Raw genomic sequence first — 12,847 nt, 5'->3', positions numbered from 1 at the left:
AAAAAAAAAAAAAAGCCGGGCACGGTGTCTCACACCTGTAATCCCAGCACTTTGGGAGGCCGAGGTGGGCAGATCACAAGGTCAAGAGATCGAGACCATTCTGGCTAACATGGTGAAACCCCATCTCTACTAAAAATACAAAAAATTAACTGGGCGCGGTGGTGGGCGCCTGTGGTCCCAGCTACTTGGGAGGCTGAGGCAGGAGAATGGCGTGGGCCCAGGAGGCGGAGCTTGCAGTGAGCCAAGATCGCGGCACTGCACTCCAGCCTGGGTGACAGAGCGAGACTCCGTCTCAAAAAAAAAAAGAAAAATGGAAGTTAGCATGCCACCAGCCCACTTAGTCACTATCCACAACACCTATCTCTAAATAAACTATATATATATATCTGTGTGTGTGTGTCATGGAATTGTCACATAATGAAAGACTATATGGAAATTATTATTATTATTATTTTAAGACAAAGTCTCACCCTGTCGCCCAGGCTGAAGTGTAGTGTGCGATCTCAGCTCACTGCAACCTCCTCCTCCCAGGTTCAAGTGATTCTCCTGCCTCAGCCTCCCAAGTAGCTGGGATCACAGGCACGCACCACCACGCCCGGCATATTTTTGTATTTGTAGTAGAGATGGGAGTTTCACCATGTTGGCCAGGCTGATCTCAAACTCCTGACCTCAAGTGATCCACCCACCTCAGCCTCCCAAAGTGCTGGGATTACAGGCGTGAGCCACCGTGCCTGGCCAAAAAAAGGAATAAATTATAACCAAATACGATAACACGAAAGAACTGCAAAAACAAGACGTAGAGAGAAAGAACCCAGATTCAATACAGGAGTCCATTTTTATCCAGCTCAAAATGAGACAAAACTACTGCACTAGACTTCGGGTGAGTGGAGATCTGTGGGAATTCGTGCTGGGAAGAAAGACAGGGGGCTTGTGGAGGGTGACAATGTTCTGTGTCTTGATTTGTATGAATGTCACACAGGTTTGCTCAGTTGGTGACATTTCATCAACCTAAATACTTAATGATTGGTGATCTTTTTAGTACTTCAATTTAAAAAAAAAGGTCGAGCATGACACATTTAGGTAAAAAAAAAATGCACACTCAAAAGAAAAGTCTGTTTCTAGGAGCACATGTTTATACAATGTACTTAAACGCACAGACAGCAGTTTGGACGAAACTCGACAACAAGTCGTATTGGTCACACCCTGCTTAAGAAAGACAGGGGATGGGGAGGGGCTTCCCAAAGGCTTTACCTCCATCTTTGATGGTTTTTGATGTGTGTGGGTTTTTTTTTTTGTTTTGTTCTGTTTTTTGTTTTTTGAGACAGGACTGACACGCAGTGGCACCATCATGGCTCACTGCAGCCTCGACCTCCTTGGGCTCAAGCAATCTTCTTGCCTCAGCCTCCTGAGTACCTGGGACTACACGTGTGCATCACTATGCTCAGCTAACTTTTTTTTTTTTCTTTTTTTTTGAGACAGAGTTTCGCTCCCGTTGCCCAGGCTGGAGTGTAATGACGTGATCTTGGCTCACCTCAACCTCCGCCTCCTGGGTTCAAGCAATTCTCCTGCCTCAGCCTCCCAAGTAGCTGGGATTACAGGCATGTGCCACCACGCCGGGCTAATATTGTATTTTTAGTAGAGATGGGGTTTCTCTATGTTGGTCAGGCTGGTCTTAAATTCCCGACCTCAGGTGATTCGCCCGCCTCAGCCTCCTAAAGTGCTGGGATTACAGGAGTGAGCCACCATGCCGGCCTAACTTGTTACATTTTTTATAGAGACGGGGTTTTGTCGCGTTGTTCAGGCTGGTCTCAAACTCCTGGACTCAAGCGATCCACCTGCCTTGGCCTCCCAAAGTGCTGGATGACAGGCGTGAGTCCCCGTGCCTGGCCCAGTATGTAATGTTCTTTTAAGGTAACAGTGGATTGTGTGAGGATTAAATGAGTTAATATTTTTAAAGTCCTTAGAGCAGTGTGTGGTACAGTAGGTGCTATGTGGAGGTTTGTTACAATAAAGTCAGAAAGTGAAAATGTTTTCCGGGGTACAAATGGTATCACTTAAACTAGGAATAAGAGAAGCCTATGAAGAAATATATAAAATGCTATGTCTTGTGAGTTTCCATTCCAACCTTCGTGAATTATATATATGAATATGTCCTTCCAGAAAGACAGACTTATCTTTTGAGTGTGTGTGCGTTTTTACATAAATACCAGTCATGCTTTGAAAAGAAAAACCCCTGCTTTTATTGAAGTATGACAGTGACGGGTCTTGAGACCGAAAGATGAGGGAGATAGAGAGCCCGCCTGGGCTCTTGAGGGTGGGAGAGCCAGCAGCGCCGGAAACCTCAGCAGAAGGGATCCCCGTGTGGGGAGGGGGCCTTTGGTCTCTCCCCAGCCTCTTCCTTCCCCCTGGCCTGAGGGTGGGTGGGGAGGGGCAGTTCCTCTTTCCTTCCCAAGCACCGAGGAGGCCCCAGCTCCCTAGGGGCTGAGAAGCTGGAGTCCTGGGGAAGGGGAGGAGCTGAGCCATACTCTTGCAAGACCCCCGCCCTCCTCCCCCCGCAGGAAGCATGAACAGAAAAGACAGCAAGAGGTGAGAGGACCCTCCCCAGGGAGCCCGGCAGCACCCTGAGGCCTCCCTCTGCACGGGAGGGCTGGGGAGATCACTCGCCAGGGTGGCAGGACGCCTGGCTTCTTCGGGATCGGGTGCAGGGGGGCCAGGTGGATGCTTCAGGGTTCAGGGAGTCTGGAGCCAGCTAGGGCGGCAGTGGCTTGTATGTGGCATCTGTACCGTGTTGTCCCTGGAGTTTGAGCTGTTCTTTGCCCCTTTCCCACTTCTTGTCACCACACCTCCGTCCCTGGCCTGGGCTGAGTGTCTCTGTCCTCCCTGGGGGCTTCCTGGTTCCCCATCCCCTTGGACTGGAAACTCCAAGCCCCTGCAGGGCCCTGGCCCAGGAGAGGGGAGTGTGACACAGGGCAAAGTGGCTCCCGTGCCTCTTAAACCACTTCTGGCTGTTCCAGACCCCTACAGGGGGCTGCAGGACAGGGCCTAGTGGCAGGCTGTGTGGCTGGTTCTAGAATGGGCTTCTATCTCCTGGGCAAGCTGGCCTTTCTGTCCCCACAGAGGCAGATATGGTGGATGTCTCCCTAGCCTGGGTAGCTCCTCCTGCCATCCCCAGAATCACTCTGATGGCCAAAGGGCTTTCCTCCCCACCCAGCAATTTAGTGGTAGACTCCTGGCTGCCTAATTTCCTAGCTGTGTGACCTTAGGTAAGTCACTTAACTGCTCTGTGTCTTGGGTTTTTCTTCTGTCAATAGACTAATCATAGCCTCCACCTCGGAGAGGCCTGTAAGTACTCAATGAGACACTCTAGACCAGTAGTTCTCAAACTGGAGCGTGCCTCAGAACTGTCTGGAGGGCTTTTAAAATACAGGTTGCTGGGCTTACCCTTATTATTTTTTTCTTTTTTTTGAGATGCAGTCTCGCTCTGTCTCCAGGCTGGAGTGCGGTGGCACAATCTTGGCTCACTGCAACCTCTGCCTCCTGGGTTCAAGCGATCCTCCTGCCTCAGCCTCCCAAGTAGCTGGGACTACAGGTGCCTGCCACCACGCCCGGCTACTTTTTTGTATTTTTAGTAGAGCGGGGGTTTCACCATGTTGGGCAAGATGGTCTCCATCTCTTGACCTTGTGATCCGCCCACCTTGGCCTCCCAAAGTGCTGGGATTAGAGAGGCATGAGCCACTGCCCCCGGCCTTAAAATGTTTGATTTTGTAGGTGTGCGTTGGGACCTGAGAATCTGTATTTATATCCAGTTCCCAGGTGATGCTTTTGTACTAGCTGGGTGCCCACACTTAGGGAAACGCTGATTTAGTTAGAATGCTCCCTCCTTGGCCTAGGACATATTTAATACTTTAAAATGTCCCTTCTAGTAACGGTGGCTCATGCCTCTAATCCCAGAACTTTGGGAGGATAAGGCAAGGAGAACTTGAGGCCAGGAGTTCTAGACCAGCCTGGGCAATATAGTGAGACCCCCATCGACACACATACACACAAAATTAGCTGGGTACAGTTGTGCACACCTGTAGTCCCAGCTACCTGGGAGACTAAGGCAGGAGGATCACTCGAGTCCAGGAGTTCAAGGTTACAGTGAGCTTTGATTGTACCACTGCACTCCAGCCTGAGAGACAGAGCAAGATCCTGTCTAAAAAAGGGTAGAGGTAGGGGCCTGGCGTGATGGCTCACACCTATAATCCCAGCACTTTAGGAGGCAAAGGTGGGAGGATCAATTGGGCCCAGGAGTTCAAAACCAGCCTGGCCAACACGGTGAAACTCCATTTCTACTAAAAATACAAAAATTAGCTGGGCTTGGTGGCACGTGCCTGTAGCCCAACTAATTGGGAGGCTGAGGCAGGAGAATTGCTTGAACTAGGAAGGTGGAGGTTGCAGTGAGCTGAGATTGCACCACTGCACTCCAGCCTGGGTGACAGAGTGAGACCTTGTCTCCAAAGAAAGAAAGAAAAAAATCCCTGGGGAAGGTCCATTGCACTCTCAGCCTGGGCGACAGAGCGAGACCCTGTCTCCAAAAAAAGAAAAAAAAAAATCCTTGGGGAAGGTCCAAGGACTATCTTCATTTTTCCTTTGAGGAAACTGAGCCCCAGAGAAATTAAGTAACTAACACGAAGTCACAACAGCTGGCAGAAATTTCTGGATTCTACTTTCGTTTGAAACATGGATTCAGCTCCCTCCCTCCTCCCACCATCCCTGTCTCTCCATTACCATCTTTCCCCATCAGGAACAGCAGCCTCTGGGAGGCACCAGGCAGAGAGAGAATTACTATTATTGTTATTATTATTACTTTTGAGACAAAAACTCGCTCTGTTGCCCAGGCTGGAGTGCAGTGGTGCAATCTCCGCTCACTGCAACCTCCGCCTCCTGGGTTCAAGCGATTCTTCTGCCTCAGCCTCTTGAGTAGCTGGGATTACAGGTGCGCACCACCATGCCTGGCTAATTTTTATATTTTTAGTAGAGACGGGGTTTCACCATGTTGGTCAAGCTGGTCTCGAACTCATGACCTCGTGATGAGAGGATTATTTTCCCACCTTCCTTGAAGCTGTCTCAGCCCCAGGAACCTCTCACCTAACTCTGAGGAGCCCCAGAGAAGGCCATTTAGCACTGGTATTTCCTCTCCAGTCCCAAATCTAAGGACCCAGGCTGAAGGCTAAAACTGTAGGTCCTGCCGGAAGGCTAACTTCAGAGAGATGTCTGTTACCTTAGTGGGGTGAAGGGGTGGGAGAAGGGCAGAGATGAAATCCTGGGGGTTTCCTTGCAGGAGCCTTGCTCTCTTTTTATTTATTTATTTATTTATTTATTTATTTATTTATTTATTGAGTCTCACTCTGTCACCCAGGCTGGAGTGCAGTGGCACGATCTCAGCTCACTGCAACCTCCATCTCCCAAATTCAAGTGATTCTCCTGCCTCAGCCTCACGAGTAGCTGGGATTACAGGTGGCCACCACCATGCCCGGCTAATTTTTGTATTTTTAATAGAGACGGGGTTTCACCATGTTGGCCAGGCTGGTCTCGAACTCCTGACCTCGAGTGATCTGTCTACCTCAGCCTCCCAAAGTGCTGGGACTACAGGTGTGAGCCACTGTGCCAGGCCTCTCTTTTTTATTTTATTATTATTATTTTTGAAACAGAAATCACTCTGTCACCCAGGCTGGAGCACTGTGATGCAGTTCCAGCTCACTGCAGCCTCCACCTCCTGGGTTCAAGTGATCCTCCTGCCTCAGCCTCCTGAGTAGCTGGGATCACAGGTGCCCGACATCATGCCTGACCAATTTTTGCATTTTTAGTAGAGACGGGCGTTTCTATTAAAATGTGTTGGCCAGGGTGGCCCTGAACTCCTGGCCTCAAGTGATCCACCCACCTTGGCCTCCCAAAGTGCTGGGATTACAGGCATGAGCCATCGCACTGGTCCAGGAGCCTTGCTCTCTTGAGGGCTGCGGGAGGAAGGAGGGGTGTGTATTAGAGACCTGAGGTAGCAATTCCTGAAGGCATGTCCTCCCTTGCCTCTGCCTAGGGAGGATGGGAGAGATCTCAGGGGTCTTCTCCCATGAGTCCCTGGGAGGCCAGAAGTAATTCCGGGATCTGCCAACAGGAAGTCTCTTCCAGGATGTCTTGGAAGCGGTCAAGAGGAAGTTGGGGGCAATGCCTGGGGAGGAAGTTCTTATGATTCCCTGAGGGGTCCTGAGTGGTCCTGGGAGTCTTCTGCAGTGATTCCCTGGGGGATTCAGAGTAGTCCTGAGCAGCAGTCCCTAGCCTTTTTGGCACCAGGGACTGGTTTTGTGGAAGGGGTGGGGATGGTTTGGGGATGATTCAAGTTAATTACATGTATCGTGTGATTTATTTGTACTATTATTACATTGTAATATATAATGAAATAGTTACGCAGCTCACCATAATGTAGAATCAGTGGGAGCCCTGAGCTTGTTTTCCTGCAACTGGATGCTCCCATCTGGGAGTGATGGGAGACAGTGACAGATCATCAGGCATTAGATTATCATAAAGAGCACGCAGCCTAGATCCCTCACATGCGAAGTTCACAAAAGGGTTCATGCTCCTAAGAGAGTCTAATGCCCCAGCAGATCTGACAGATCAGAGCAGAGCTCAGGCAGGGGTGCTCGCTCGCCCACTGGTTCCTAACAGGCCACGGACTGGTACCCATCCGTGACCTGGGGGCTGGGGACCCCTGGTCTTGAGGATCTTCCTCTCTGATTCCCTGAAGGGAGCAGGAATATCCCTGGGAGTTTGCTTGTGGGAGAGGGTTCCCATGATTCCCCCAGGGATCTGGAATATTCCTGGGGATTCTCCCATGAGTCCCTGGTAGGTCAGGGGTAACCCAGGAGCTTTGCCTTTAGGAAGCCTCTCCCGTGGTGCCTTGGGGCATTAAGGTCAAGAGGAATTCTAGGGTCTGCCCGAAGGAAGGGGCTCCCATGACTCCTTGGGGGCTGTGCCCACAGAAAGTCCCACCAGGAATGCACCGGAAAGACAGGAGGGCGGGGCCGACCCCGCCAAACGCGCCGCCACAAGACATGCCCCAGCCCCCGGGAAATCAGCAAGGTCATGGCTTCCATGAACCTGGGCCTGCTGAGCGAGGGCGGCTGCAGTGAAGATGAGCTGCTGGAGAAATGCATCCAGTCCTTCGGTGAGTGTCCTCTCCCCAGCAGCCTCCCCGGCCCTAACCTCAGGCTCAGCACCCACTTCTCTCTGCCTCAGTTTTTGGAGGTAAAATGAGAGCAGGGCTGGGTGGAATGAAACTCAATCACTACATTAGAGATAAGAGAAACACCTATATTTCTTCTTTCCTGAAATGGAAATACATACATATCTATCTATAAATAGATAGATATTTAATGTATATTATATATATATTTACATAAATTTTTTTTCTTTTATTTTCTTTTTCTTTTGAGACAGAGTCTCGCTCTGTCACCCAGGCTGGAGTGCAGTGGCCTGATCTTGGCTCACTGCAACCCCCACCTCCCAGGTTCAAGAGATTCTCCTGCTTCAGCCTCCCGAGTAGCTAGGATTACAGGCACGTGCCACCAGGCCCAGCTAATTTTTGTGTTTTTAGTAGAAATGGGGTTTCACCATGTTGGCCAGGCTGGTCTCGAACTCCTGGCCTCATGTGATCCACCCAATTCGGCCTCCCAAAATGCTGGGATTACAGACGTGAGCCACTGTGCCTGGCCAGTCTGGTGCTACTTCAATCTTCAACAAGACTTGCCAGGGGTGATGTTGCCCCATGCACGATACAGATAAGGAAAGTGAGGCACAGGAGGTTAGGTTGCCTGTCCAAGGTCATGCCGGGGATCACCGTTAGAGCTAGTCTTTGAACCAGGCAGTCCCGCAGGATCTGGAGGCTGTGCTGTGCATTACCTGAGGGCCATTCTGTCAGAGTCCCCCTCCTTCCACCCCAGATTCAGCTGGCAGCCTGTGCCACGGGGACCACATGCTCAACATGGTGCTGGCCATGCACAGCTGGGTGCTGCCCTCCGCTGACCTGGCTGCCCGCCTGCTGACCTCATATCCTCCGGGACCGTGAGCTATGGGTGGAGGGCGGAGGGCAGAGTCGTGAGAACCTGGGCAACTGGAATGGGGAGCAGGCAGGTCATGGATCCTGGATAACAGAGCCTTGACCAGAACTCAAGTACCAGAAGGCCACAGGGGACACCCAGGAGCTGAGACGGCTGCAGATCTGTCACCTGGTCAGGTAGGGCCGGGCCAAGATCCCCACTCTCAGGACCCACGACTTCCATCCTGCTGCCACCCAAAAAACATTCCTCAGAGACTCTCCAGCCCAGTTCCCACAGACCCAACCAGCCCCACAGGCCAAAATCCCACTTCTGAGACACCCGTAACTTGGTTCCTAAGACCCTCTCAGTTCCGTTCCTTAGAACCCCTACTTCCTAGAGACCCCCCTCACCAACCAGATCCCATAGACCCTCCTAGCTGGTGCCCAGACACCTCCGGCTCTGATCCCCAAAATCTCCACCTCCCACAGACCCCAGCCTAGCTCATAAGACCCCCTCATTCTGTCCCCCCAAAAATCTCACGCCCAGAAGCCCCCAGTCTAGTTCCTTAGACCCTCCACAATCCTGCTTCCCAATAATCCCACTTCCAAGTGACTCCCCAGTCTGTTTCCCACAGATCCCCCAGTCTGTGTTAAGAGATGCCCATCCTACTCCAGAGATTCCCTGAGCCTGGTGCCCCTCCAAACCCCTACCCTCCAGGGACCCCCACACACATTTAGAGACCCCTAGCTCAGCACCTAGAAATTTCTCAGTCCAAAATACCCCTTGTAGAGACCTTCGCCACCCCCAGTCTCATCTCACCATCTCCAAACCACTCTCAGGTACTGGCTGACCCAACACCCTGAGGTGATGCACCAGGACCCCCAGCTGGAAGAAGTCATAGGTCGTTTCTGGGCCACCGTGGCCCAGGAGGGCAACTCGGCCCAGAGAAACCTCAGAGACTCCTCTAACCTGTGAGTCAGCCCTGTGCTCCCCTCTCCCCTGCCCCATCCCCATTCTGCCATCTCCCTTTGCATTCCCAAGCCCTCAACTGTGAACCACTCCAATACCCTGCCCCTCTTGGCCCCCAGCCTGAGCCCTGGTGGTCCTGGCCCCCCGCCCCCCATGAGCAGCCCAGGCCTGGGCAAAAAGCGCAAAGTGTCCCTGCTTTTCGACCACCTGGAGACGGGGGAGCTGGCTCAGCACCTCACCTACCTGGAGTTCCGGTCCTTCCAGGCTATCACGGTGAGGACCCCCTCCTGTCCCTGTCCCAAGTAGGGGAGAGATTGGGGTAGGGGAGGGATTGGCTGGGGGAAGGCAGGACTGAGAGGACACCTGCATGGTCATTCAGCAGAGATCTCAAAGTTAGAGGTTGATTTCAGGTCATCTTCCCCATCCTTGCCTTTGCTGACTGTATACCAGTCAGGTGTAGAGTTAAGGTCATATAGACTCCCACCCTGACTCACACCTGTGTGACCCTAGGCAAATTACCTATCCTCTCTGTGCCTCAGCTATCTCATCTCTAAAATGGAATGATACCTCATAGAGTTATGAGGATTAAATTACTTAATACGATCATTTGTCAAATATAGTGCCTGGCTATATTTAAACATGTCTCCTCAGATGGGAGAGGAGCATAGTGATGTCAAGGACATGTAGCAGCCTGAGGGTGGGGGGACAGATGACAAAGGTCACTCAGGCTAGACCAGGCTAGGACATCAGAGATCACGACTACTAGTTGGATGCCATGGAAGGGCAGGCCCTGAGTGCCACTGCCCACCTTGACACCCACCTCGCTCCCAGCCCCAGGACCTGCGGAGCTACGTTTTGCAGGGCTCAGTACGAGGCTGCCCGGCCCTGGAGGGCTCTGTAGGTCTCAGCAACAGCGTGTCCCGCTGGGTGCAGGTGATGGTGCTGAGCCGTCCCGGTCCTCTGCAGCGCGCACAGGTGCTGGACAAGTTCATTCACGTGGCACAGGTGAGGCCTGCCCCTTGGGGCTGCGAACGCCACTGCACGCAGCTACCTGGCCCTCCACCTTCCAGATCCCCGACCCCACAGGGTCATCCCGGCGGTGACGTCACGCATCTCCCGGCCCCGCCCCAGAGGCCACAGTCTGGGCGTTGCAAACCAGGACCGTAACTTCTTCTTTGGCCTTGATGTCACCGCGTCCCACCCACCGTGGCCCCACCCCTTGGTCCTAGACGTGACAGGCTTCCAAGCCCTATGTCCGAATAGTCTATCCCCAGGTCAATGAGAGTGTCCCTTCCATGCCCCCACTTTTGTGCCATCCTTTACCGAGGCTTCGATTCCCAGTCCCCGGGCCCCAGCGTCGCTTCGGGACTGCGCATCGCTCCCCATTGCGTCCGGGCTCTCCCCGCCCCGCCCCTTCCCCTTAAGCCCTTCTCTTCCCCTCCCTTCCCCCTCCTTTCCGGACACCTTCTCGTCCTTCTGGGGAAAAGGGAAGCCCTCTGGCCTGCTGTGGCCGCGCCCCCTTGCGTATTTCCACGCAGACCACGCCCTTCCTCTGGCGTCTTCCCTGGCTTGCTTCCTCCTGCAGGGCCCCTTAGACCTGGGGGTCTCCACGTCCGCCTGGGGTCTCCTTGGTCTGAGCATTTTCCATTCCTCCCTGGCCCCACTCTCTCCACAGCAACCTCTGCCCAAATTTGTCAAAGGGAAGGCGAGGGAATTCCCCAGCTGCCCTGGTAGCTCCACACCTGTCTAGCATCTAACTCCTCCATATCTCTCTGGCCCCGTTAACCTCTGCCTGGCTCCCAGCTCCTGCCCAGAGCCTGTGCCTTCTTGCCTCCCCGCACCTGTGTGACTCAGAGCAGTCAGACCCCCAGATGGCTGACAACCTGACATGTCTGAAGCCTCCCCCACGTGTCTGACACACACCTGTCTACTCCCCAAATCCGCCCAACTTCCCGTACTTCCTGTCTCCCCAGATTTTCTAACCTGGTATCAGTCAATCACCTACTTGACCCTCCGGGCTCAGATAACTATCTGACACCCCTGTGAGGCCCACACATGGCATGTCCCACTCCTACTGCACACACCCACCTTTTCTCACCTGTCTGATCCCCACATTGGTCCATACTCACACATGCCTGGGACCCCACCTCAACTGGGATGCTGTCATCTGAACTCCCTCCCGTGACGACCCTGTGCGCATGCTTCTCTTCCTAGAGGCTCCGCCAGCTGCAGAATTTCAACACGCTGATGGCGGTCACGGGGGGCCTGTGTCACAGTGCCATCTCCAGACTCAAGGACTCCCATGCCCACCTGAGCCCTGACAGCACCAAGGTGAATCCCACTACCCTCCCCAGAGCTCCAAGTGGTCAGCTGTCTTGAGCCCCCACACCTAATTCCCCAAGCCCTGTCCATTCCTGCCCAGGAGCCCTGGAACCACCTGAAGTCCTTGCTCCTCCAAATCCGAGATCCCCAGGCTCTGCCAGCCTTCCTCCTTCCTGTCTTCCATCCACTCATGGTGCTGACCCCTCTCTGCTCTCAGTGTATCTGTTTCAGAGGTGGCCTGTGAGGGAGACAGATGGGAGAAAGGCTAGCAGAGAACTTTGCAGTCCCCATGGGGAGGACTGGCTGAGGTCAGAAAGTGGCAGGAAATTAGGCTGAAGATGCCCTGGGAAGATCCTATAGCGCCTTGAAAGATGGGCTAAGCGAGGGAAGTTTTGAGAGTGATGACACACCCTTGATAAGATCTGGGTTTTCTTTTTTTTTTTTTTTTGAGGTGGAGTCTTGGTCTCAATCTCCTGACCTCATGATCCGCCTGCCTCAGCCTCCCAAAGTGCTGGGATTACAGGCGTGAGCCACCGCACCCGGCCAATTTTTTGTATTTTTAGTAGAGACAGGGTTTCACCGTGTTAGCCAGGATGGTCTCGATCTGCTGACCTCATGATCAGCCCACCTCGGCCTCCCAGAGTGCTGGGATTACAGGCGTGAAGCCACCGCACCTGGCTAGATCTGGGTTTTTAAGAAATAATTATAGGCTGGGTACAGTGGCTCACGCCTGTAATCCCAGCGTTTTGGGAGGCCAAGACAGAAGGATCACCTGAGCCCAGGTGTTTGAGACCAGCCTGGGCAACATAAGACCCCATCTCTAGAAATTTTTTTTTTTTTTTTTGAGACACAGTCTCACTCTTGTTGCCCAGGCTGGAGTGCAGTGGCGCAATCTTGGCTCACTGCAACCTCTGCCTCCCGGATTCAAGTAATTCTCCTGCTCCAGCCTCCTGAGTAGCTGGGATTTCAGGGGTGCACCACCATGCCCTAATTTTGTATTTTTAGTAGAGACAGGGTTTTACCATGTTGGCCAGGCTGGTTTCAAACTCCTCGAGGCAGGTTCAAGAGATTTGCCTGCCTCAACCTCCCGGGTAGCTGGGATTACAGGCCTGCACCACCAGGCCTGGTTAATTTTTGTATTTTTAGTAGAGACAGGGTTTTACCATGTTGCCCAGGCTGGTTTTGAACTCCTGACCTCAAATGATCCACCTGCCTCGGCCCCTCAAAGTGCTGGGATTACAGGCTTGAGCCACCGCACCCAGGCATCAAGCCCAGGAGTTTAACGCTGCAATGAGCTGTGATCATGACACTGCACTCCAGCCAGGTGACAAAGTGGGACCCTAGCTTAAATAATAATAATAATAATAATAATAATAATAATAAAGGCCGGGCATGGTGGCTCACGCCTGTAATCCCAACACTTTGGGAGGCCAAGGCGGGCAGATCACCTGAGGTCAGGAGTTCAAGACCAGCCTGGACTAACA

At 52.7% G+C, this 12,847-nt stretch overlaps 1 protein-coding gene across 1 annotated transcript in view; it reads left to right on the top strand.

The window, feature by feature from the left end:
- Positions 1-2,442: 2,442 nt before the first annotated feature.
- The window catches only part of RASGRP4 (RAS guanyl releasing protein 4), a 15,785-nt gene continuing 5,380 nt past the window's right edge, over positions 2,443-12,847 (top strand). The window contains exons 1-9 of the mRNA XM_017887347.1: positions 2,443-2,586; positions 7,017-7,201; positions 7,977-8,082; positions 8,207-8,269; positions 8,912-9,043; positions 9,161-9,314; positions 9,873-10,046; positions 11,256-11,372; positions 11,464-11,596. Of these exons, the coding sequence (XP_017742836.1) occupies positions 2,564-2,586; positions 7,017-7,201; positions 7,977-8,082; positions 8,207-8,269; positions 8,912-9,043; positions 9,161-9,314; positions 9,873-10,046; positions 11,256-11,372; positions 11,464-11,596 (1,087 nt within the window). The 5' untranslated portion in view covers positions 2,443-2,563. The remainder of the gene's footprint in view (positions 2,587-7,016; positions 7,202-7,976; positions 8,083-8,206; positions 8,270-8,911; positions 9,044-9,160; positions 9,315-9,872; positions 10,047-11,255; positions 11,373-11,463; positions 11,597-12,847) is intronic.

This window comes from Rhinopithecus bieti, unplaced genomic scaffold (assembly GCF_001698545.2).
Source record: "Rhinopithecus bieti isolate Rb0 unplaced genomic scaffold, ASM169854v2 scaffold_15776, whole genome shotgun sequence".
Taxonomy (NCBI): Eukaryota; Metazoa; Chordata; class Mammalia; order Primates; family Cercopithecidae; genus Rhinopithecus; species Rhinopithecus bieti.
This window is presented reverse-complemented; position numbering and strand designations above follow the sequence as displayed.